Source organism: Puntigrus tetrazona, chromosome 3 (assembly GCF_018831695.1).
Source record: "Puntigrus tetrazona isolate hp1 chromosome 3, ASM1883169v1, whole genome shotgun sequence".
NCBI lineage: Eukaryota > Metazoa > Chordata > Actinopteri > Cypriniformes > Cyprinidae > Puntigrus > Puntigrus tetrazona.
Genome location: NC_056701.1, coordinates 12,345,062 through 12,371,592, shown reverse-complemented (window position 1 = coordinate 12,371,592; position 26,531 = coordinate 12,345,062). Strand labels below are relative to the sequence as shown.

General features: G+C 41.5%; 1 protein-coding gene across 4 annotated transcripts in view; it reads left to right on the top strand.

Annotated features, from left to right (window-relative positions):
* The window catches only part of rarab (retinoic acid receptor, alpha b), a 102,290-nt gene extending 76,132 nt beyond the window's left edge, over window positions 1-26,158 (top strand). For 3 of the 4 annotated variants that reach the window (XM_043235117.1, XM_043235116.1, XM_043235118.1), the window contains 7 exons: window positions 14,208-14,356; window positions 18,855-18,996; window positions 22,162-22,322; window positions 22,420-22,596; window positions 22,706-22,910; window positions 23,480-23,638; window positions 23,719-26,158. In XM_043235117.1, coding sequence (XP_043091052.1) covers window positions 14,208-14,356; window positions 18,855-18,996; window positions 22,162-22,322; window positions 22,420-22,596; window positions 22,706-22,910; window positions 23,480-23,638; window positions 23,719-23,936 — 1,211 coding nt within the window. In that variant the 3' untranslated portion in view covers window positions 23,937-26,158. Of the gene's footprint in view, window positions 1-14,207; window positions 14,357-16,963; window positions 18,077-18,854; window positions 18,997-22,161; window positions 22,323-22,419; window positions 22,597-22,705; window positions 22,911-23,479; window positions 23,639-23,718 lie in introns of those variants that run through there. The other variant, XM_043235119.1, reaches the window with a different exon arrangement.
* Window positions 26,159-26,531: the final 373 nt, after the last annotated feature.

Below are 26,531 nucleotides of genomic sequence, written 5' to 3'. Positions count from 1 at the left end.
GGTATACGTTTACATGTATGCTAATCATTGCTCTCTGTTTCTGTACGCTGTGAAAACTCCACTTTTTTTCACTATTTTCTGTGTGATTTGGTGTTAACTCCTATGGGCATTGTGGTTCCTGCGTGCTACCACCTCGTTTTAAGCATGATCTTAGCGGTTGCCGTGGAAAAAAGTTTTACCTTTTTAAATTTTACAGTTGCGTCATTCATTTTGCAAATAGCGTTTTACTTTGGATAAAGTGTAGTGTAGTGTGAAAAACTGAGGGGAAAATGTGTGAAATCAACCCAATTTAGCCGGCGAACAAGATCTGAGAAGTTCTTTCAGCAGCTGTGCGCAGCCAGCTTTGAAAAGAAGCTGCCTTTAATACCATCAGTTCCTGTGTGCTAATTTTACTACTGTTTTAAAAGAACATTTGACACGTTTTTAAAATGGAAAGATTTCTATTTGCAAAATAAAAGGTATGAGAAGATTTGTTTTTTTCTTAGGAGCAATTGTCTGACTGTTTAGGTTCTTTTTAAATGCCTTACTTTGTGTTAGATCTTACCAAGTGCTTTATTAAGTATTAAGTATCCAGTATTATTGAATAATTGGAATTCTACACAATAGCTAATAAATCTTTAGCGTAATATACATTTTTCAGAGGAAATGGGGACTGCGTTGCAATATCACATCTCGTACAAGGCCACTAGACAACGGCGACGTCTTCTCTCAGCGTATGGTATGTGTTTGCAACACGAGCGTGACATTTCAGGGGGCCAGAGTCTGTCTGGAAACATGGTCTCCAGTGATTGTTGGGGCATGTCAACATTGCTAATCTTGTGTAAGCCTGTTTGAGGGATGATTTGTTCTGCAGCTCAGCATCCTTTTCTTATGGAGAACAGTCCTAGCAGCCAAAGTATTTATGGTTCTTGAAAAGGGCACGTAGAGCAAGGAGAGTCGGTGGTGCGTCCGTGTGCGGCTCGACCCCAGAGCTTTGAGGAGACCAGATCTAAATGAAGTCGTGTAGAAATAAGTGACGCTCCTAGGATCTTCTGTGAAGTTGTTTATGTTGTATGGACTATAAGCTAGTGTCCAGTTCCTTTTCTCTCTGTATGAGAGTTGTGCTTGTAGTCCAAGTAGAATTTTGCATTACTTCATATCTATTTAAGAGAGTATATCGGCCAGGAGTAACCATGCGCTTTTTTTTTTGGTTTTGTTTTTAACCCATCATAGTTTCCACTTTGCGGAATAAATCACAAAGAGCTTGAAAGACCCCTCGAGGGCCATTGACTGAAGTGCAATGAATTGCTTTGCTCTTTCAGATAATCCTCAGAATAATTAAAGCCAGACAGCAGCTTTTAATGACCACGTTCTGAGTCTTGCATAAGATCGCGAGACTTTGAATAATGGATGTTTTCAGAGTCCGTTTCTTTAAGTGACACTCAAAGTGAAGTGTGCTGTAGTGCTGCGTTTTTCTGCTACTTCTGTCTGTGTATTATCTCGCGCTCTTCTGAAGCGTGCCGTGCGTTTCGGTTTTCCGTGGCCTTCAAACACGAGCACCTTCACGGCCATCAGGAGCGGATTAGGCCCTCCACCTCCCTGACCTCCAAGCCCTGCTACCTCGGCGCAGTGAGCGGCTCTGGCGCTCCGTGTCTCAGGGAGGCATCCATCACGGTGTGTTTGAAAAGCTCTCCATCATTCTGAAGGCTGCCTGGGACCCGGCAGAATGAAAGCAGGCGGTCGGATCTCTCCGCTGTTCCTCCCCCACTAAAAGACTGTTAACTTTCTATTCGCAAGCCTCCTTGTGACATTCCAGTGTTGCTCTTTTGTTTTAGCAGACAGCTTGTGAACATGCATTGCTGAAGAGCATGCTTAGGCTGTGCATCTCGTTGATCTTATCGCTTATGTTTCACTTATAGTATCACAGTATCAACAGTGCCGTCCAAGGTGTGAATTTAACATGAAAGAAAAGTCTAAATATTGCAACGAGGGTTTATGAGAAGGTAATAAAGCAGCATTTCCGTTCCACGCTCTTCTAGGAGACTTGATTTAGAATAGAAATATAAGGTGTAGCCACTGGGCAAACCAAAGTAGTTCTTTAAAGAATGCAGAATGCTTATGTCAAGGGCTGGCACAGTATTAGAGAGTTTTGAGATGTAGTGGTAAATATTTTTGGCTCTGGCATTTCAATCAGCCGGAATCATGATGGGCATCTATACACCTTAAGCATCTTTAAATGCACCTTTAGGTAATGTTATCGACATCTAGCTTAATTGTTTTTGTGTGCATTCAGCTTTTTTAATTTCATTCCAAATTGGGTTTTAGGGAGATGTGATATATTGGAAGCGTGATTCTAATAATGCTAATTATAAATTGCTATCGGTTCTAATGGTTTTTTTGTTTCTTATTTTAGACAATTACTTATTTTCGTGTCATGCCTGATATTGATTCTAATTATTGGCTGCTTGTTGCGTCCCGTATTTGCATAAAATGCGATTGAAAATCAAGTTCAACGATGGCTTGATGAGTCTCTTATGGAGCTGCAGTGTGGAAGCCCTAACTAAGGAAACGCATGTGGCGTTTTATTGTTTCCCATGAACAGTGCCGTGCCGGTGGGAGCAATAGCCCAGCCCGGTTGCAGCTGGGAGGGGTTGAAAGTGGAGGGGGAAAAAGGGATTCCTGTAGAATAAGAGCAGAATTAGTCGATTTTGAGAGAGAGAAAGAATAACTGCCCTGGTCCGTTGGTTAACCGAGGCTTGCTAAGGACCGGGGTTTGCCTGAACTCCAGACAGCGTGGCAGGTCTGCTGCTGAACACAGAATGGAAGAGCTGCTAGTTTGCATTTTGCCAGCGGCTCTTGTTGGCAAGAACGGTGCTTGTGTTGCTGTGGTTTTGGCTGGCTGGCCGAGTGTTTATTTCTTTTAGCCTTAAATACAGAGCAGGACTTGCAATAGATACTGGGCCTGCCGGCACTCTGGCAGCACACATCCAAGCAGATCACCAGACACACACACCCCCCACATCTGTGCCATGTGGACTGTGGGGGGACGCTGAGGCATACACAAATGTAACCAGCTGGTGGTGTACCGTGAATAGCTGTGGCCCGCACAGTTAAAATGCATGCATTTATGTTTTCATGTGCTTGTTTATTCCCTAAACAATGACCGAAAGAGAACCCAGATGAAAGCCCGGTAGTGTAACATGGGTTTGTTTTTGTTTTAATTATGGATGCGCAAAGTATTTACATGCTATATATTTGTTTCACCTATTTTTCCATATTTGATGCATATTTGCCCGTATTATTTTACATTTTAGATCACCTTATATTAAGCTAATCCTAAACACTTATAACACTGTTAAATGCAGTCCTTTGCAAATCTCAAAATGTCTATACATATATCTCTACATATCAATTACATTGAAATGCTGTTTTATTATTTAGTCAAAATAAGAGTAAGAAAACATGACCGTTCTCTCTTAGATGCAATCCAGAATGTCAAGTTTTTGTCTCTGATGACTTGGTAAATGTATCATGAATGACAGAGCGGATCTGTATTCGTTTAGTGTCAAAGAATGACCCATGACAGGTTAATAGTCAGATGTGCATGTTTAGTATACGACACTCTAAACATCACTCGTCTGCTGTCTCAAAGTTTCAGATCAGAGGGATGACTTTTACCCGAAGGCTGAACATTAGCCGGGCTGCTCTGTAATCATGGCAGGGGAGAACAGTGAGGTTTGTACCTGCACATGGGCCATAGGGCAGGATTTTGCAACGCATGGCGCCCTTCCAAATCAGATGTGCAACCCTCCAGCTGTAATGGCTGTTGCCGTCTTTAATGTGCCGCCATGCGCTGTAGACCGCAAGCACATTTCATACATTAGATCTTCTCTTAGTCATGTGCTATCAGGTTATGCTGCATTTCTTTATGGCAGGAGAATCCGGGAGCGAACCGGTGCATGAAAAATGTTTGTGAGGGCAAGGTTTACAATTTCTGCGTTTCTGATTTAATTCAATATATTGGATGTTTGGTACCACCTTTTTGTGGTTTCTCTAAAACATATTTGCTTTTTGAGGGGGGTGCAGAATGATATAAAATATGTATCTACACTCTTTTCAATTTTTAAAATTCCCATCCTACCGAATGTTGACCAATGAAACAATGGTCATATTAACATAATGTTCAATGTTGTTTTGTGAATGTAACTATGTAGGATATGCCATATATTATGCAATATACTAGCTACATTATAATAATGTAATATTAACTCAAAACGTCATTAAACTACAAATTACAGTAAATGAAAACAAAAGCACAAACTAATTATATTGAGCTATTTTGATTACCTCATTAAAATAGTCTCTTTACAGTTACTGCTATCATAAAAATACACTTTCTTGTAGGTTCAAAATTCTACAAATGGTACGCTTATTGTCCAGCTACAAATTATGCTACTTTTTTGTTGCACAGCAGCTCTTGCTCCCTGAAGTCTATAAAGTTTACTAGACAATTACATTCAAAAGGAATAGAGAACATGACTGTTAAATGTAAGTTATGCACGGAGGCAAACACCACATTTCAAATGCATTAAACAGCCTGTCAGCATCTGATGGGCCGCTTTAAAATTCTACATGTGAACTATATCTTACGAGCGATTTTAATGCCCTTAATATAAAGCATGTCTATTTGGAGCAAATTGGATTATGCACTTTTCCTGAAGCCGTTCACTCTGCATCTTCTGCTATTTTTCAGATGTGCTCGTATTAAACCATGTATATCAATGTTATTGTATCTTGTCATTATATGATGCCAATATATCTTATAAACTCAAAGTATATCCCATTTTTTGTCTCATGGTGGACTCGATGTAGTTTAAGGAAGCAGGGCTGGAGTGGGCATCTTAATGTAGCGTTAAGGTGGATTTGGAGGGCGCCATGCCCAAACACGATGTCAGATTTTGGGCCGAGGCTAAAGCTGCCTAAGCCGTGCTGCCCATGCTTCAGATGCTCTCTGACTCGAGCGATTAACTTGATTACAGATGGATGACCGTACATCTGTTTTATTTCCAAACTTAACAGTCCAAACAGAGTATCAGAACTCTACTCTTGTTGCGGCATCGCAAGCGCTGCAGTAGATAATATGCATGGAAACGAACGATAAGCACCAAAGTTAAGTTGTAGGAGATGAATGCCGTCCAGCTGTGTGCAATCCATTTCAAAAGACTGCGCTTGACCCATTGTGGTGTTTCCTGACGGCCAGTGACATCAAGTGAATTCCTGAGGGCCGGATTTCGGCGCAGAAAAAAGAATTTGTGGACGAGGTACTTAAAAACTCAGACAGAGGGGGGTGGAGGACGTCTCTTATATTGCACGCCATAAAACGTCAAGCAAAAGAGAGCAGAAAGAGAAACCAAGACCAGCTATAAACACGGGCAATAAAAATAAGGGAGGCCTGAGGGCTGAAACCTGCTCTGGCGAGGGGCCCGTTGGGAAGGGGTTGGGCAGCTCCTCAGAGGGACCGTTGGGCTGGGGACAAGGTTAAAAGGAATGAAATCAGCATGTCTATAATGTCCAGCAGATTTTTTTTTTGTCTAGTCCTGAATGTCCCAGATGGCCTTTCGCTTTTTGCTTAGTTTCACATAACTAAGTGATTCATGCCTTGGAGTTTTGTTTTATGGATCACGTCTCGACTTCCCTAACGTGACGGCAAGATGAAATAATGGCTTTGTGAGCGCAGCTCCATTCTGTCATTTTAATTTTTTAATTTTTTTTTTTACCCTAGTGAGATCTCAAGAGTCAGAAGTATATTAAACACCGTCGTGGCTGAAATATTCCTCCGGCGAGTTTGCGAAATGGACTGCTTTGTCCTGCGGAGCTTGCGTTTTTCTCGCTCGCTAGATTGTTAATTATCAGAATGAATTCTGTAGGGCGCCGCAAATGAATATAGTGGCTTAATGAGGCGCGTACAGTTAATAGAGTTGTGGGAACCACTACTCTACTGATGGGAGAAATAACTCCTGGTGTCTGATGGCCTTTGCCTTGTAAGTTTTAAAAAGACAAAACGTCAAGAAGTGATGAAGGCGCCTCTTAGTATTCATTCTTTAACGCTAATTAAAACAGCTGTCACTGGATAAAGACCAGAGAGACGGGTGCTTTACAGTGATGCTCATCAAGCATTTTATACTCCGAGATGTTTTTGACGACGAAGGACCATTTGTAGAGTTGAACGGCAATGAAGACGCTGTAAATGGATCCTTGACAACCAGTCAAACTAAACAACTGTCTAATCCCACTTCCACAGCGTCTGACATTTGACCTAGTTTGATTTCCTTTACCTGCAGCTTTGTTTCCCTGCCTTCACTTTTTCATTATCAAGTACAAGAGCATTTTTCGCAACATTGTGGCAAACTGTAGCTCCTCATGAGCAGAGCAGCAGGAGCTGTACAGTTATTCAAAATAAAACTGAAAAGTTTATTGACTCCCATAGACGCACAATTATATATGTTGTGTCTTTCAGAGTGAAGCATGGTACTGTTCTTTTATCAGGTTTAAGTGCTCCTTGTTTGTTTCCTCCAAAATGGTTGGTTTAGGGAAAATGACAGTAAAGGTGTAAAAAAACCAAATAAATAAAATTCTCATTGCGACCATAAAGAGTAGTTTAAAACCACAATTAACGGCCTGATTTTTACAATTTCCACCTAGGAAATTGCATTTAAAACCGTTTTTTGTCTCTTTATTTTTTCTGACATAGCTAAGGCTTTGCCGAGATTCAAGAGGCTGTTGGCTTTATAGGCTGTGTAAGAAAAGTACTTAACTAGCTCTAACAGTCTCACAGCCCCTCTTTTATTTGGAGTCCCTCTCTACGCTTTCACTGAGGCATGGGCTGTTGCGGATGAATGTAGGTCAGCTGCTATTAGTGGCAGATCAGGGGTTCCCTCAGCTATGACTGAGCCGGCCCCCTTCGCTAGGCCCTTTTGTGAAGTCCACAATATGCTAAGCACGCCTGTCATCGTATAAAACCATTCTCCGGGCTTTAGGGCTCGCGTGACAGGCCGGTTGAGATGCGCAGGGTGCAGTGGGACATAACTGGATCAGTATCAGGAGGGCCAACTCAAAGCAAGCTATTTAAAGGCCAAGCGTAGGGCTTTTAAGATCCTGATTCCTGTACAGTTCCGAACGGGCATCCCGCATGTAACTCCACCCTCCAAGATTTTAACGAAAAGCTAATCTCATTACTGGCCTTGATCTAATTAAATCCCTTCCCTCTTTGCCTGTCTTTGTGTTTTATTTGCCTGGTTTAGAAGGCCTGCGTCTTGAGATGCAGCTGTAATAAGGCTCTTTGGGAAATGCTAATTTTGTCTCCACGTGCTGCACCACACTTATTTGTTTGCTTTCAGGACTTTCCTTTTCCCTCTGCTGTCCAAGGAACCCATAAAAATGTGGCTTAATTGGAAAATTGCTACCTCTTGGTTTTGACCACAAAGAGCCCTGGCAAGCGTTTGCTCTTCACCCTGCTGAGTTCAGCTGGCGTGATGAAAGGGCACTGCTTCTCTACGCTGTTACGCTCCAGCGTGGACCTCAAATCAGCCTCTCGCTGCTGTTTGGCCTGGTATTTATACGTGCAGGACTGAGGCTGTCACTGATTGTGTGTTACATCTATGCTGTCATAATGAATGATTGTACAGACAACGGATGTTAAACTGCTCTGTTTTGTCAAGTCTATCTTAAACGGGACATGCAATTTGTGTACTGCAAACTTGTAAACATTAACATTGAGGTCACTATTTTGGAAATATACTGTGTATCTATATATATATCCAGTTGTAATGGGTTTGTTTTTTGGCCCAGTTGGGATAGTAGTACAGATTTGTATTTGTACTGCCAATGGCCCTACCACAAAAAATACATTATATTTTTATCAACATGTTTTTGTGTTAGTATGCGTTTTCTAAGCAACAAATAATTTATAGGTTTCCATAATAGTTTTTTAGCTTATACAGCTGCAGTGACAGTATAGACACAGGAGAGAAGCTATAAATATATGATCTTGCTTTGGTTACATTGTGAAGACATTGTTCAAAGAAAACCAAAGTTTTCAGACCTATAAAGACACACTAATATGGTCCGTGAAAGCAATTTGTGACAGAGCAAGTGTATTAAAGGTATTAAATTTTATGTCTTTGTTAAAAAGTTACGCATTTCAATTCAAAGGCATTGTAAAGTGTTCACATTGTGTGAACTTTTTTTATTTTTTATCAAACCACAAACACGAAGCACCAGAAATGATAGTTCCCTGACTGCACCATATATGATCTTTGTGCATCACACGTCTGCTGGCACTGCAGATGTTTTCGAAGTACCTGTGATTAATTGAATTAGAAATGAACAATAGATGCACTGCCGACTCACCATACCATTCAGTCCATTCACCAGCTGACTGCCGCCACACAAAGAGCGTGTGTTCGAGTTGAGTGAAGTTTGAATTGCTCTCGGAGCGGTCTGAATGCTCCATAAAAGCAATTTTATACAGTAAAGATTACAGAGTACTTCATTACTCGAACAACAGTACTGGTTTGTGGGCAAATGCTGTTCTCATGACCTATTGTGTGCTGTGTAAACAATGACTCATGAATCAGAGCATGAGATCTTTGCTTATAGTCTAGCATCTGGGAGCTGCTTAGTAGCTCGCTTAAAAGAACGATCCTGTTCAGGTGGACATCTGCATTACCCTGAAGACATATGCAAAAAGTTATTACGATATTGCAAGATGGAATTCGACCTGCACTATTTGTGCTAGACACTTCAGTGCAGCTCCCTATCTTGATGCGTTCATGAAGTGGACCATGTTTGATTATTTTAAATATACATAGAACACATTTCTGTCTTCTGTTACACGTGTAAAGACACCGAATACCACCACAAGGGCTACGAGTAAACAATTTCACCACTTCCCTAACTTCAATTAAAAAAAAAAAAGGATGTAGATTTACTGGGGGATAAAGTCGTCTGTCATGTCCTCTTTGACCAATAGGAGAGAAGAGGCGGAGCTTGAAGAGATGAGTCACCAGACTGAGCTACTGATCCAGGCCTGTGACTCACCGGCACTCTGGTGCAAAGTGACCTATATCGTAGTCTCACATGAGTGCGTGCTTTTCATCCTGCACGCTCCCTCGTTTTTCTCCAGCATCTCCGTCTCTCTGTGCCCAGCAGCACTGTTCCATTACCATAATGGTGTTGGTAATGATGAGGCCTTGATTCCATTTGTATCCCTCTCCCCCTCTCACTGGGTTAACTTTGAATAACACAAAGAAATGGGACTCATTTTTTATTGAGTGTGTGTCGGGTAAGTATAGGGAGGCTTAATAGTTGTACCAGGATCCGCTTTCCCCCAGAGAGCTACCGCCAACGCTGAGAGGTATGCAGCGTTTTCCTTTCATGGTCTGCCCTATTTTTCTCTCTCTCTCTCTCTCTCTCTCTCTCTCTCTCTCTCTCTCACATGCGCTCTCTATCTTTCTCGCTCTCTCACGCATAACTCACAATCTTTGCTGTATTTTTCTCACTTAGACACACACCCACGCATTCAAAGACTTCAACACCATAATATTTTTCTCACTGTGTGCAAGTAACATAATTGTCTCCCTATATGTGGTGTGTGCTGCAGAGAGCTCACTAATAATTGCTGACTGTAGCCGTTTTGACATGTCCTGTGAGATGTCAGAATACTCCAGTACTGTATGTATAAGTGAAATGCATATCCGTCTGGAAATGTTAGGTAGCGTTAAGTACAGCAATTTTAAATACAATGATTTCAAACTACAGGTATGTTTTTGTAAACTCAAAAAAACAACAACAGCCTTTTTATCATGGTATATTTATTTTTTTGCTTTTTTTATTACAATTTTTTGATGCATAGACATTTCCTAATTCTTTTCAACAGTGTCAGTACTAATTACTAAAACCTAAAAATAAGTAAACAGAAATTACAAGCAATAGGACAAAACTACAGTAAAACATAAGAAATGCTGTGTATATATTGTGTAATCCAATTTCTCTTGTGGTGTTAGCATATTTGAGCTAGGCAGCTCTTAAAAATCAGTTACAATTTTTTTTTTCTTTCTCTGCTGTTTGCTTTCACTTGCAAAGAATGGGAATTTTGGTAAATATTAGTTGGTGTGTTCAAGGCCCATAAAGTGGCAAAAACAACACTTTTGCTGCTGATTACATTTCAACTGCCTACTAATGCTTAAAAATGCTCATGTTTTTGTGACCGCATAACACAGCAGTGAGCATGTGCCCGCAACCGAGACACTAGGCCAAAGTATAAGTGAATTATTTCCTTTGTGTAAATGTTTAGGTTTGCTTTCAGCCCACAACCCAAGTCAAGCACACATTACTGTTCAGTTGAAAACATAGTAATAATGATGTTTTATCATGTTGTTGTTGTTGTTGCTGGTGGTATAAAATACAAATTAATATCATATGCATTTTTTTTTGTGACGGTAAAATACATTTTTCTAAGTTTATGCACTGTGTGTATTTGCTGTGTGAGGATTTGTCTTGTTTCATTATTAGACAGGGGTCAGGGCAGTTCATTGAGTTCAGTTAACGGTCTCTGGGGGAAACCATGATACAAGAACCATCTTTCTCTCTTTTAACCCTCTCATCTGCTGCTTCTCTTGCTGTGACAGGACGTCAATGCCAGCTGCCCGTGCAGCCTACCAGTAATGCCGTTATTACTTCTTGTCTTGCTCTCAAAAATCCAAGTCCTAAAGATTGTGCTAAGATGACATTTATGCTCTCTTGGGATTTCAAACCCTCGCAACCCGATAAGAAAAGAATGAGTAAGATCATTGAAAGCTACACCTGCTCTCCAAAACCTGGCAAGCTGCCTACATAGTTGCAGTGCCTTCTGGGATTGCCTTTTATGAAGGGTTTTAGAAGACTGCGTACATTTAAAATGCTGTCTAGGTAGCCTGCTGACTGTGTTTTGGAGCAGAGCCTATGTGTTGAGAGTTTTAATGTGAGATTTAACCAGTGGTAGTACGAGGTGATGTCAAACAGGTAAAGAACACCTCCGTAACTCTTGTCTTCTGCGCACGGGTGGCGTCTCGGACAGGTGGTGAAACTGACCCGTTTCCGAAACCCTCGCAGCGGTTAATGTAAGGTTATCCTGGGTCGAACCTCTGGGCATAATTAAACTTGATTTCAGCTCGAGGTTGTTCCTTCCAGAGCAACAGGCCAACTCAACAGCCATGACTAAGACGCGTCTCCTCAGAGATGCAACAGAGTGCGTAATTAGAGCGTGCCACCTGATCACAGCTTCACAGGAAGCTGCTCGCGCTGCCAGTTCTGCGGTTATTCGGGGTTATTCAGGTTCAGGGAAGCAGCTTCTAGCCCTCAAACTTTCACTTATATAAGAGCGAGGGATTTTTCTGTTCAGTTCAGCCGTTCAATTTTTTATACGCTCCATGTATTATTAATCGGATGGAGTTTAAAGGAAGTTTGAGGCATTGTGGTGTGGGTGAGAGTAGATGAAGGCGTAATTTCGACCATCGCCGCGGCGTCTTCCGTCAGAAGAGCGGTTCCCATGATGTTGTCCTGAATCCGCGTCGAGCTCTGTCCCTGTTATGGAAAATGTGCCACTCATGTTGGAGCTGCGCAGCAGAAAGAGGTCAGACGGCGCTCGAGGGAACGAGCGGATGGCATAGAAAGAGCGAGCGAGGTTTGGTGAAAGGAAACGAGTGCAACAGTGAGAATAATTGTGGGAGCGAAATCAACTGTTTGACATCTTAAAACAGTCTCACCTTTTTAAAGCTTTGTTCGTGAGAGCAGGAAGTGTGATGCCAGCCGGTTAGTTTTCTCACTTCCCGTTCTCTCTTTGTGAAAATACAAGCTAAAGTACCATCTGCAAATGTTTCGTGCAGAAATAACTTTTCTTTCTAATAAGGGGTCTTTATTTTTATTTTATTTTTTTCTTGTATATACAGGTGAATCTGATTAACACATTGTTACTGTCTTTCACATTTGTATGGTAAGACGGTTGCATTAAAGGATTAGGGTTAGTTTTGTCAACACTAAAGTATACATTTTTATCAAGTATCTTTTTATATTCATTTTTATTTCTTATTTACTAAATTAGCATGTGCCATAAGATCTCAGCTTTTTGCCTTTTTAAAACTATCAGTAAGCAGTAATATACCTCTAGTTACCATAGTCTTTAAAAAAACTGTAATTGTTAAACTGTAAAATGTTTATTTTTATCCAGTGTTTGACTGGAAAGGAACTAGTCAGAAGGTGTGTTCGGTTTATTTGGGAAAACCCTGCTTTTCCCAAATTATTGCTAGTAATTCATCATAACTGTCCCTTCATGTGTCCGTTTTCATTTGTGGTTTTCCCACGTTACTGGAGGATTTTTCTCATCATCTTTCCTCATTTGCTAAATAAAACCGGTTAGCAGCTCTCTCGGCATGCTGCAATGGAGTCGGGTGTGTGGCGCGCTGGGAATCGTGTTTGCGTTTGTGGGTACGTTGGCTTTCTGTGTGTGGAAAGAGATAAGAACTCGACATCCTCATCTGACTCTGTGCTGGTGCCAGGGTGGGTATTTTTAGCTTTGACTGTGCTTTTTCTGAACACAGGAAATAGGCGCAGACGGTTGCCCACTGGTTCAGCAACAGTGCTGATTAAGGTGAGGCCCGGTTTTCTACTAGACCGCTCGCAATGAACAAAGATGATAGAGATCTATACTAACTCCCCGTTAAATGTGTTTCACCAGTGTTCTTATATTTAGAGGCTTTTGTCTCTGTTTGGTGGTCGTGGTGTTTGCATTTTTGAGCTGGGGACTACGCTGTAGGTAGATTCTGAACGCAGACACTGATCTAAGTGTGTCAGATATCATAACAAACCTGTCTCTACCGCACAGCCATAACTGACTGCTTGATCACAAGAGATTTGCTGTTGGATACTTTGAGAGGACTAGCATTTTTTTTTTTAAATGAAATGAATCAAGTGTCAGTGAAAGCTTTTACATTGTTACAAAAGATTTCTATTTCAAGTGTTTTTTTGTTTTTTTTTTAACTCAAGTATCAGTTTCCTTATATAATAATAAGCAGCAACTGTTTTTGAAGACGCTATTGCTGTTTTACTGTGTTTCTGATCAAATATATGCAGCTATGGTAAGCATAAGAGATAATGGAACACCTATTTATTTATTCATGATCAGAAAAATGCTAAATGATTAAATCCTCATTGACTTCCATTGTATTTTTTGTGCTGTGAAAGTCGATGCTACCAGCAACTGAATGTGGCTTCCCACGTTTTTTTAAAATAACAACTTGAGGCTGAATAAATGACACTATTTTCATTAGTTTTTTTTAATGCCGCGATCCTTTTCGACATCTATTAGGGGGTTATTGAAACTATATCTGAGACTCTGCATAACTCTGCTTACTGCTCCCACATAATAGCATGTTCTCCTTCACTAGATCTCTCATTTTTCTTCAATCTATGGTATTTGTGAGAGAAAGGAGGTGATGGCAGCGGGGGAAAGACACATGAGGGTTGCGGAGTGAATGTGTCACTGTATATAAATGTTTTGAAAATATACTGGTGCCATCATCGCCACCAAACAGACGGTCATTTACATGTGGGCATATTCACACGGTCAAACATCAGGGATGTGGAGAATTTCAGCTATTCAAAATTCAGAGTGCTTGTTTTGTGCCCTTGACGTGTGGAGAGGGCGTTGTGGGTTTCCCTCATGGTGTGCTGTTTAAATGGGAGTTGTTTCATAAGCTCTCGGTCATGGCAGCTCTTTGGCTGTGTCGTGCGGCTCGCGCGCCCCCTCCACTCAAGCACAGCGTGCGGTTTCTCCCTCCACACCCCGGCTCACTGTCATGACTTTATTAATTAAGGCTGGCACTCGTCCCAGTCGGTAGCAGCTGAAAGTGAGAGCGAATGTGTAAGGAGAGCGTGGCACCAGCCTATCTGTCTGTTCGCTCCAGGAATGGAGACGTTCTCCTGACAAGCTTGACCTTAGCTGCTCATCGGGATGCGCAAGAGCCCCCTCGCTGAGCCTTCCTGGGCAGCGGAGGGACCTTTTTGAAGGTTGAAGGTCACTGCAGACTGTTGCTAAAACACAACTTGCGGTTTTCTCAGTGGATCCTAATAACCCTCGCGAGGAAATTATGGTTAATGAGTCAAATTAAAGGCCGTTTTCTGTTCTCTTGCAGCTGTGGAGACGCAGAGCACAAGCTCAGAAGAGATTGTACCCAGCCCACCTTCTCCACCTCCTCCACCGCGGGTCTACAAGCCCTGTTTCGTCTGCCAGGACAAGTCCTCGGGCTACCATTATGGAGTTAGTGCATGTGAAGGGTGCAAGGTAAGAATCTGTTTCAACCCAATTTGCAAGATTGAGGCCAATTTTCAGATTTTAACACGATTGAAGATGCCATAGTATGGAAAAAAAATGAAGAAAAAAAATTTACCATGACCTCACAGATGTTTCCTTTTTTCTTATGTGAATCTTATGAATAAAGAAATCAGAACATAACACTGATTGTGACGCAACTAAGTTACGCCCCCAACATTTGCGTAAGATACACCCGCCCATGTTCTATTCCAGCCGCTAGCCGAACCATCAGAAGTTCTGCAGGCATTGTGAAGAAACAAGCAGGACAATAGCGATTTATTATCACTAAATCAGAAATAGTAAGATCGCGCCATTAGACTGTGAACTCAAATTCACACACACACATAACTTACTGCTTTTGTTGTCTTTTGGGGTTCGTCCCATGGGTGTTTTCTTGCGCTGCCAGTGGCGACAGCCTCGTGTACTGACATTTACTGTTGGGTGGGGGGGAGACCCCATTGGCACTGCGCTGAACTCTAGCCTTTTATTTCAATGCTACTTAATAATTGAAGACTGGTAGTGTATACAATGTATGATCTGCAGTGTCTCCCTGAGAAAGAGAAACACAGGGGTTTGGAGTTGAACTATGATCGTTACAAAGCCCCCTTATCTGAGCGCAGCCACAGGGAAGCGTGGGTGGAGAACGTGCACGCATACACACAGTGGAGCTTGCTGAGAAATAAACATGACTTCATTAAATTTGCATGTGCTATCTTCTCCCTTTCTCGCTGCCTTTGAATGGTGGGAGGACACATCTGCACTCGTCTTTCCCTTCAAAAAGCACCCGTCACTCTTCTCCTCTCGCCCCTACAGCCTTGTCTGCTTTGAGATGAACAAAGAGAGGAGTCAGCGTTTGGCCTATATGTCCTGAAGTCAGTTTTTTTTTTTTTTTTTTTAACAAGGATGTGTTGTCAACATTGTAGCTACCATTTTAACAAAGGTGGTTGAAACTCACTATTTGAAATTGAGATTTTTGATTCAGAAACAGTTGAGTCTCAATGTTACATACCAAGACCAAATCCTACATAAGCCACACTAAACAAGTGTTCTCTGATCCATCAGTAAAATTGGATTAACCAGGTTAAATTAAACTGTATTAGATGTAACACTGTCGCATTAGTTGTTTGTAAAAGAAATGCTGCAACAATCCTGTCTCGTTTACTCTGGACTATGTGCGAGAATGATCCACCTTTTGACATTTTGGTCCGTTGGCTTGGCTCCTCAGTATACTTGAATTATGATGGGAATGTTTGCTGTATGCGTACAGCCGAACTCGCATACTTTCAAAAGTACACCCCATGAGATGGCATGCCGCATAATTTTGCTGTTTACCATTGGGACAAGCTTTAGATCTGAAGCACATATAAAGTATTCCCTAGGTGGGCAGCTCACTAAGTTTTGTAACGGCTGCTGGTCTAAATCTTCGCTTAAATCGCCACGGCTACTAGGCACAGATAAATATCATACGTACAACTGCTTAGTCACGCTAAACAGACAGCCTTATTTTGATCTCACTGTCTCTTCGTTTCAAATCCATTTGATATAGAGTGCACGTTTCGTACAAACACACGACTGCTCCTCCGTTGTCTCGGTGCGCCTGGGGGTTTGTACTCATGTCCAGGATTAGTGGAGACACTAAAGAGGCTTAGCGCTCCTGCCAATGAGAGCCACAGCAGACCTCAAAGCGTTTCCTTCCTGCTCTCCTCTGCTGCATTCCGCTCACAGGATCTGCTCGGCAGGTCAGGACTGGGTCAATCCAGGGTTCACAGAGGTCATGTGATGCCTAGTAAGAGATTAGGATCACAGATCAGTCCTGTATCCATTATGTCCTCTACCTCATCCACGTCTGCTTCTACGCTTTTGTATCTGTCTCTCAGACAACACTCTTTATTGTTAATTTAAATCATGCTAAAATTTGTATTATTATTATTATTATTATTATTTCTTTTAAATGCCAATTGAATTTGACTTTCAAATACCATCTGTTTGAGTGTGGCTTATAGTGTAATAGTCCCGCCTTCCCAATATAAGAGCCAATAAAAAGAGAAAGCCACTAACTTTGTTCTTAAATTAGTGTTTTGTTTTGTGGTGGTGTTGTTTTTTTTAAAGTGAATTTAAGTACTTTAAACAGTTAAAAAATGTAAGTATAATGATTTTAAAAATGCAGTTTATTTGATAAGTATGGTTAAAAACGTAACTGTGTGCTTAAATTTTTAAATGAATCATTTGGTACAATACACTTATTGCATACGTACATGTTTTTACATTGTACTTGTAGCTATAGTGGTTTATTTATTTTATTTTATTAATTTCCGTAATTAACCCACCCTTAAACTTACCCATACTACTGAACCTGCTTCTAACTTTACCTGTAATTCACCTCAATTGCAGCAAAAGTGTTTTGGAACACAAAAATAAGTACAATATACTTACTGTGGTCTTATTAAGTACATAGAAAACTTCGTAGTTAAGACCACCTAATATAAAGTCTGACCAACAATTCAATATTTTTACAATTTTGTGTATTATGGCAAAACTGACTTTCCAGCAGCAGTTACCCTTTCCTCCTCTCAATAGGCCACTGCTGCAGCCCCTAATCCGATGGAATTACCCAGCTGCCCCTCTGTTGCCAGAGCATTCTTCACACCTTGTGATGATATTGAGCTTCATTCCTGTGGCTTTCAGGCCCGACCAACAGCGGCACAGCGCAGAGCGAATGAAGCAGGACGAGGAAAAGGGGCCTTTTGATTGTGCGCTGGTGTGACTTTTGTCATGGGTTTGTTATCAATGATTCAGCTCTCCAGGTGAGACGGATCTCGGCTGTACAAAGGGTGCCTTCGCTCAGGATCCATGGGATATTTGGCTACCGACGTAAATGCGTTTTGTGAGGCAATGTAGAGCTAATGCTTTATTTTCAGCTGAATTGTGCTACATTTTTTTAGGTAGGATCTGCAAAGTTGGTTTAAATGTATTGCTTTTATTATCCAAGTGTTCGAGTTTTGAAACGGAGCAAGCGAAATTGCTGCCCACTGAAAAAGGAAATGTGCAAGAAGCAGCTTGCAACTTCACGTAGCGCGTCTACAGCAGTGACTGACCCGCTGATACTGGTCCAGAAAGAAGCGTTTCATCTGCATCTACCACAATGACCTCCAACGATGACCTCCAGAAGATCACAGCTGGCATGAATAAAACATGCCCGATGAATGAGAGCTCCTCTGTAGGGAGATCAGGCCTTTGGGCAGCGCATTAGAAAACCATTTCGGCTCGGCTCGGCGAGCACACGTTCTGTCACACATCTGCCATGCTCACCTTTTCCTTTATTACTTTTTCATAGCAGAGACCGAGTGTGAGAGGGACATGTCCTTGCAGCATGCGAGACATGTCCTTGGACACACGCTTTGGCTGAAATGACATGAGTGTTTTTAGATGGCAGCCGCTGGACAGACCTGTCAAAAGCACACACATACTAAAAGCTTCCCCTGGGTGGCCTGGCTGATATGCTGAAGGCTTTTCCACTAAAAGCCTTCGGGATAATTGTTTCTAAACCAGAGAGGGACGATGTTGTTGTTGTTGTTGTTTTGTTTTTTTACTGTAGGCTCGCTTTGAAAACGGTAGCATGACTGGGATGCTTATTTAGATGCCGTTCATTTGTAGGTGGCGTAACACCAATCACAGCAGATTCGCTTATCAGTGAGTATTAGTGTTTTGTCAGCTATGAAGCTGCGGTACGGAGTAACTCCAGATCTTATTTCTATTACGCATTCACACTGAACCCGCATACGGTGTTCCCGCTCAGCCCAGTCAGTGAATCCTGCAGAGCGCCGCTGATACCCACGTGCCCAGCGGCAGTCACGAGTAAAGCTTTCGCCGTTTAATCCTCAGCCAGAGAGCTGTGGTAGCAGCACAGCAGCTGAAATCCCTTCCACAAGCCTACACAATCACTGTTTGGCATCTGCTCCCTGATCGTACGTGGTTTCAGCTACATCCCTCCTGCTTTTGCCGTGTACGTTTGTGACCTCGGACTGACTCGGTGCCTTTTGAGAGTCTGACCAAACAGTAATTAAGATGAGGAGAATAATGTGAACCGCTCGTTTGCATCCCTTCGCTCAAGACTATGTGGGTTAAGCCCCGCTGGGTATTAGCCAATAGGAACCTCTGGGCACTTGAAATGGGAGATAATACCCAGCAGCCATAATACAGCCGAATCTAACCGAGCTCATTATGCCAAGAAATAATGTGCGTATGGGTGAGAGCTGTATTTATGCCGCAGTTGTTTATATGTGTTTTCGCATGTTTGTGTATAGTGGCGATAAGCATAATGTGAAATGTATGAATATTTGGTGAATCATTAGTGGCTTTATATAACCGTTCTTCGACTTATGGGGGCTGGTGTTAATTCGTTTGCGTGCGTGTCGTTTGTAAACCTTCCAGCTATATTAAATCTGTGTTTTTTTGCTTTTCTCCTCAGGGCTTTTTCCGAAGAAGCATTCAGAAGAACATGGTGTACACCTGCCACAGAGAGAAGAGCTGTATCATCAACAAGGTGACCCGAAACCGCTGCCAGTACTGTCGGCTGCAGAAGTGCCTGGAAGTGGGCATGTCTAAAGAATGTAAGTGTCTTTTGCTGCTACAGTACATGCACTAAAAGTCCCTTAATCAATGGGGAAAAAGTCAAGGAAACTCATTTGTCAAAGAGCGTTGAGACTTACTGTGCTGCTCTAGTGTACTAATGTTTTGGCGTAACGGTGCCCCTAAAAATGATGGTCCCCTTGCAAGAAACCCCTTTTCTGGCATTTAAAGGCACCTATATACATTCTTATGTGTAAAAACCCATTTAAAGTGTAAATTAAAAATTAAAGATACATGTTTGAAATACCATCTGGAATTTTCAATACAGTATATAATGTACTGCGATTTATTATTATATTTTTGTTATACCGGTATATTAAGCAGCACAGCTGTTTTAATAGTTTTCATAGTTTTTTTCTTGAGTAACAAATCTGCATACTAATGCATTCTGAAGGATCATGTAAGCCTGAAAAAAATGGATTAAAACATTTGAAAATGCATTCACGTAGTTATTTTGGTAACTATGGTATTTGACAGTGTTGCTGATTTCACTTTTTTAAATCAAATAAATGCAGCTTTGGTGAGCATTAGAGTCTTGTATTGTTATTGTACGATATCGTACAACTTTACAGCGTATGTTTAGTACACTATGACAGGAAGGCCTCTTGTCAGACGTTTGTCTGTCTGGTTCAGCTGTCACCCTCTGCTGGACAGAGTGCTGAAGTGTTCTCTATAGATGACCAGTGAAAACACATTGGCCAGTGTTATTTAACGCACACTGGTTATTGTAATATTTAATAGTGATGTGCATGTACAAGCATGTCATGGTGAGGTTTGCCGTTTTATTAAAGTTTTTGTGCTAGGACATATACAAAATATATACATTTTTATTACCGCTTTCTCCAAGTCATACAGTGGCACATTATTATTGCTTCATCTGATGCATCTCTTGCAGAAAGATGCCATTTAGTTAGAATAAATATGAATTTGTATGCACTTTTGTTCTGTTTATTAGCATGAAAGTGCATGCACTTTTCTTTCTGTTCTGTACTGAGCTACAGTTTGCTTTTTCTATCACAAAGTCTCTGCCCCAGATTTGTTATTTTACATATTTCATTCTCTCGGCCCGGATATGATGGCGCGCTCTTGTCATCATAAAGTTGTTTGCGAGCAGGTTTCATCTTTTCGCACATGTCGTGTTGTGAAAGATTACCTCCCTGCGTTAATAGTTCTTTAATGGCTCCATTAGATTGTGTTTTCTGAGCCCACGCTGGCACCCAGCTCCCTCTGGAGAAATGAATATGTGGCTGTGGGGAGAAGTGAGGGAAAATCATCCTTTACCACCCTCTCTCTCTCTCTCTCTCTCTCTCTCTCTCTCCACTCGCTCGCTCTCTCCCCTGCATGCGTGTGGAGGAGGGAGAAGAAGAGCCGTGGAGTTATCTTTAGACAAAGGAAGGAGTCCTAACCAAAAACAGCAAGAAAACATGAGATAAAGCAGCGATTGAGGCTGTGAGAACAAGAGAACCCAGAGATTGTGAGGTTTCAGGAAGACTGAGAGAGGGAAGGAGGGAGGAATGCAGGCGCAGAGGGAGAGCCCGTTTAAAGCTCTTTAAAGCAGCCTGATATTTGTCATGTGACGTGATTAGATTAGGTTGGATTTTAGTGAAAGCAGAGGTCGTTTGTCACAGTTATTAACAACCACCAACATTCATTTCTCATCTCTGCACGCTGCACACCATCAGCGCATCTGTGTGTGTGTGAGATGAAACACAATGAGTGCGTTTGCATGCACAATTTTGCAATGATTATTTTTACCAGTGAAGTTTGCAATTCTTTAGTGTAATTAATGTTTTCTCAACTGTAAGTAAACCACTTGTACCTCCCAGATTTCCATGAAAAGCGTGAATACTAGGATACCTTTTAAAATATTTCAGGCAACCTGACCGGCTTAACATGGAAATGTGGAAATATTCAGTAAGATATTAAAACACAGCTGTACATGTTATTACATTTAATCAGTAATGCATATTAAAATGTTTTGTTAATAAATTGTGAAGCAGTATTATCTGATGGTCTTTAGCATCATGTGATTCTGCAGAAGTCAATTAAATATGCTGCTTTTCTGCTGCTCAAAAAGATGTATTAATGTTGAACAGTTCTGCTTTTCAGGATCCTTTTGAATAAAAAGCTCAAGCTTTTTTTAATTTTTTATTATATATAAACCTTTTGAGAAAAACCATTACAAATGTCATTACTGTGTTTGGATCAACTTTGTGTTCTTGCTGAATACGTGATAATTTCTTAATCTTGCTGATTTTTATTTACTGTCTTTTTAAGGGGTATGTCACTATTTTATGCTAAACAATATTTTTCGTTATCTTTTTTTGTGCTCTGTGTGTAAACACTGTTAATGGTGTTTTGGTGTATTGTTCACATTAATGTTTACAATGACGTCAAAGTCAAAAGGAAAAAGGCGTTTTCAAAATCTTGTAAACGCGTTCCTTGTGTGTGTGTGTGTGTGTGTGTGTGTGTGTGTGTGTGTGTGTGTGTGTGTGTGTGATGAGCTAGTCTGGGAGTTACTACCAGTGCTTTGTTACAATCACTTGTATTTTGGGTGCATGTATAATGCCTCTAAATATTCACGGTGGGTTTTTTCTGTATTATTGTGTAGTTTTCTGTATTTTTAAGGGAGGCGAGCACATGTTTTCAGCTTCACGGAAAGAGAAGGGAAGACCTCAGAGAATCCCATCCTTGGAATTTTCCCTTTTTTTGCTTGTTTAGCAATTGAGACTCTTACCTAAATCTCTTTTTGAATCATCACATCAAAGCACTCGTTTTTATTCTGTTTCTATTTGCCTACTGCTTTTTTCCCTCTATATATACATACACCCCATATGTTCTGATTGTCCTACTTAATCCGTCTCCTCCTCTTTCATTCACTGTTGTTTTGAAGTAAATTAGCTGCCAAAATGATTGAATCGCAAGGAGAACATGTATCTGAAAGAGGTTTAACTGTGTATGATCTGCTGTTTTCTTTGGACTTTTACTGCCATCTTGTGGCACATTTATGTACTTCGTCAAATATTATCACTTTCTTATTGTCACTTCCTTTTATACGGCATAGAAATCTACTTGTATGTTTATGAGTGGTATTAATCAGTGGAATGCTTAAATCTGATGTTTGTTTTTCCCCCCTATTCTCACAGCTGTGCGGAATGACCGGAACAAGAGGAAGAAGGAAGAGAAGAAGCAGGAGTGTTCGGAGAGTTATGTCTTAAGTCCTGATACGGAGCAGATGATCGAGCGGGTAAGGAAGGCCCATCAGGACACCTTCCCCTCCCTGTGTCAGCTGGGCAAATACACCACGGTAAGTCAGAGGCGAAGCAGCTCTGAAGAGCCATGCCCTATATCCCGTGCGTAAATAAATCACAAACTAAGCAAACGCCGTCTCTGTCCTTGAACAGAACAACAGTGCAGACCACAGGGTCGCTCTGGACGTTGACCTGTGGGACAAGTTCAGTGAACTCTCCACCAAATGCATCATTAAAACGGTGGAGTTCGCCAAGCAGCTGCCCGGCTTCACCACGCTCACTATCGCAGATCAGATCACCCTGTTAAAGGCCGCCTGTCTCGACATCCTGGTAAGAGCACGCTTACCTGTGTTCTTGTGTCTAAATAGCGCGTGAATAAAATGCATCGCAGCCGTGTGTAGGGTGAGAACTAATCCTTGTGCTTAATGTTTATCGACAGATTCTGCGGATATGTACGCGCTACACACCGGATCAGGACACCATGACGTTTTCAGACGGTCTGACACTGAACCGCACGCAGATGCACAACGCTGGCTTCGGTCCACTGACGGATCTGGTTTTCGCTTTCGCCAACCAGCTCCTGCCTCTGGAGATGGACGATGCAGAGACGGGGCTGCTCAGCGCCATCTGTCTGCTGTGTGGAGGTACTGCAGCTTGTTGAACCACATCCAGTCAGATACGTTTAATGGCATATTTTGGTTTCTGTATGTCGTTTTTAAAAATGTTTAGTTTAATCTATCACATAAAACTTTTTTCTTGTGTTTACTCTATCAGCCAACTTGTACTTTTACATTAGACCTTTTACTTTTATTAGGCCTGTCAAAATGACTGAAAAGCTACATTTGAATTATGCACATTAAATGGTATCTTAAATGGGGGAGTGCTTTTGGCTTCTCTCTGAGGCCACAAGAGGGCGCAATATTACTAATGCACTTTTATTAAAGCAATAAAATAACATGAATATTTGTGTGAAAGAGCAAATATTGCTGCTTAAACGCTTATAAACAAATCAGCATCATGTATGCATAGTTTAATACAAAAGGATGAAAGCCAATCACAGAATACTTTTTAATTTTTAAGTTGCTAAATATTTAGCATGAACAATGCAGCAGAGCCAGTAACAGCGTTTTAAATATAATTTTAAAAAAGAAGAGTTTGAGTCCGGTGTCTCTGTTAGCTGATGTTATATAACACACTATGCCCTTGCGCTCAGATCGGCAGGATCTGGAGCAGTCGGATAAGGTAGACGTGCTTCAGGAGCCGCTGCTGGAGGCTCTCAAGATCTACGTGAGGAAGAGGAGGCCTCATAAACCACACATGTTCCCCAAAATGCTGATGAAGATCACAGACCTGAGGAGCATCAGCGCTAAAGGTGACATTCGCAGTCAGTCTGTGAACATCAAGCTCGGGTCCGCCACTATCATTTCTAACGTTATTTTCTTTGTCTTTCAGGAGCCGAGCGAGTAATAACGCTGAAAATGGAGATCCCCGGCTCCATGCCTCCGCTCATTCAGGAGATGCTGGAGAATTCAGAGGGTCTGGAGGGTGGCGGCGGGGCGAGGGGGGGAGGAGGAGGAGGAGGAGGAGGAGGAGGAGCACCACCAGGAAGCTGCAGCCCCAGTTTGTCTCCCAGTTCGGCACACAGCAGCCCCTCTGCTCACTCCCCCTGAGTGTCATCTCCAGACAGGGAGCGAAACGAAACTGGTTCCAAACCAGAAATAAGCCTCAGCCGACCAGCGCCAGAAACCAGATTTCCGGTAGACTTTGACCCGGGCTGACCGGACCCGAACACTTAATCTGGCCGGCTTTCATTAGCTGAAGACCAATCGAGTCATACACAGGTCGAGCCTGCTCAAAACTCACGCTGTCATTAAAACCATTCAGTGACTACCAGAGCCCTGCAGCTTTTCACGTGACGGTGGTCTCCGAAGACGGCAGAACAAACGTCCCGTGCGTGCAGAAGCGGCTCTATACCGCGTCTTCCCAGCTCTGCTCCCATCACACAAACTGTGAAGGCCCAGACAAGCTCTCCCTCTCGTCTGAGGGACGCTTTCTCTTGAGCCTGTGACTTTTATTTTATAAATTTCAATCCCTTAAAAGCAAGCTAAAGGACATTAGGACGTCAAATGTCCGCAAGTCAGGGACATTTTGAACTTTCCAGCTGTTTTGGTTCTGTTTCTTTGTTTTCTTACAAAAAGATATATGAATATATGAAATCTATATTGACAGAAAAATGAGATTTGAATTTTGTGTCTTAGGTGGAATGCAGAACAGTTCTTATCTTTTCTCTCTCACTTTTCTCTCAAGAGTTAAACACGGTTATGGTCGACCCACTGTTCCGCTCACTCCCAGACAGTCCCGTTCACGTCACGCACAAGGGCACGTCACGCTAGCACTGAAAATCATGCGATGGGCTTGAAACGCAATTTCGTCCAGTGAGGAAGTGATTTGGAGACGTATTCAGAATGATCAACTTGGCAGATTGATGCAAAGAAATGAAGGATCTCATGTAAACAAGCAGGTTGTGATTCATGGTGATGTGTATGAGATCTCGGAGCGGGAAATGCCTTTGTGTAGCTTTTTAATATTGTTTCTTAATTTGCTCTTCATTTTTGTATTTGTCGGAGATCCCCCACACACAAAGTATTAGCAGATTTTAAAATAAAAAGAGGTTTCCAAACCTAATGTGTCAAAAAGAATACAAGACGTATTTTTAACGAGAAGCCCACAAGAAAAACATGTCACTTCAGGAGTATGGAGAATGTTGTAATTGAGTATTTAAAACAGAATTTCATGCCTTCCTCCTTTTTTTTTTTTTTTTTTTTGCCTGCACCTCAGTTTGTGATTAGATCTGTTTCTAATCATCTGGTGTGTGTGTGTGTGTGTGTGTGTGCTGAGATGCTTCCACCGCCGCATCCTTCTCCTCTGTAACCTTACAACATCACTGCCTCTGCTCTCCTGCAACAATCATTGAACAATTGTCAACAACAACACTGCCTCTGTGTGACAATCACTTTAAGTAAAGCTCACAAACAACTCTGCCTCTGTAACACACACTGATCCGCACCAGACATGTTTTGCTTAGTTTTTTGGGTCAGAAATCATCAAACAAGTACTGATTTCACAATTACGGTTGCCTAGAAATGCTTTAAGGTAATAATACATTGTATCAACGTTTCTGATAATGTAGCATTCTTTTTGTTTGAAAGGAAATTGTCATTATTTACTCATTTTCTTCCAAACCATGTGAACTTTCTGTTGTGCGTGTGTGTGTTCAGCAAAAGAAAGTCAATCAGGTTTGGAATAACATGATTTTTTTTTTTTTTTTTTTTTTTTGGGAGAACTGTACCTTTAAGTCAAACATTAGCTCGATTAAAATGAATACTTTCAGAAAGCTCCATACAATCCAGTTCTGGCGGATCACTGTCAGCATATCATTATTGCACCAGTTTACAACAGCTCTGCCTCTGCATCACGTCTGCTTGAACCCGTTCTCACGTGCAGTGGGCCGCAACGACTTTAACATGTTCCTTTTGAGGGTGAAGTGAGCCGTTTCACTGCAACTATGCACACGACATGCACAGAGCTCGAGTCTGTTCACTTCTATCTACCTGTTGTGAAAATCACAAGCCTCTTCCAGCCGCTCAGTACTGTCCGTTTCATTTGATTCTGCATTCGAAGTTTCACCGCTTTCGAGCCATACTGCATCACAGACCTCGACGGGCCTCTTCTCTCACTCAAAGGATGACGGAGATCTACACGACATACAGCACAAACCCTGTACTGCTTTAACGGTTGTTATACAGTCAAACGCACAAATGTTTCTGTTGTATCAGGTCCCTGGATGATAAAGTAATGTTTAATAAAGACTTCTGTTTTGTGTGTTTCTGATCATGCTGTGTTTTTCTGTGAAATTACAACCGAATTTAGTAGAGTTAGGTTTAGGATAGCCTATCATTTTTAGTTTTAGTGCTATCACTTCTTAACTTAGATGAATAAATGCATAAGACAACTTATAGTAACAGACAGCTCCACCACTGATTAATATGTACACTAATTTGTTTGTCTGACAAACACATTTGTGGTATAATTGATTTAATCATAAGGTGGAAGTTTCCAGTTGCTCCGTGCATTTATTTAAAAAATTAAATGGGGTAAACTTTTTTTAAATTGCTGCAATGCATGAAAAAAAGTGGCTATATAAAACATTTGCTTCACCAAAATTGTCTTCCTGTTCAAACATGCCACCCTCTTCTCTGAAACCC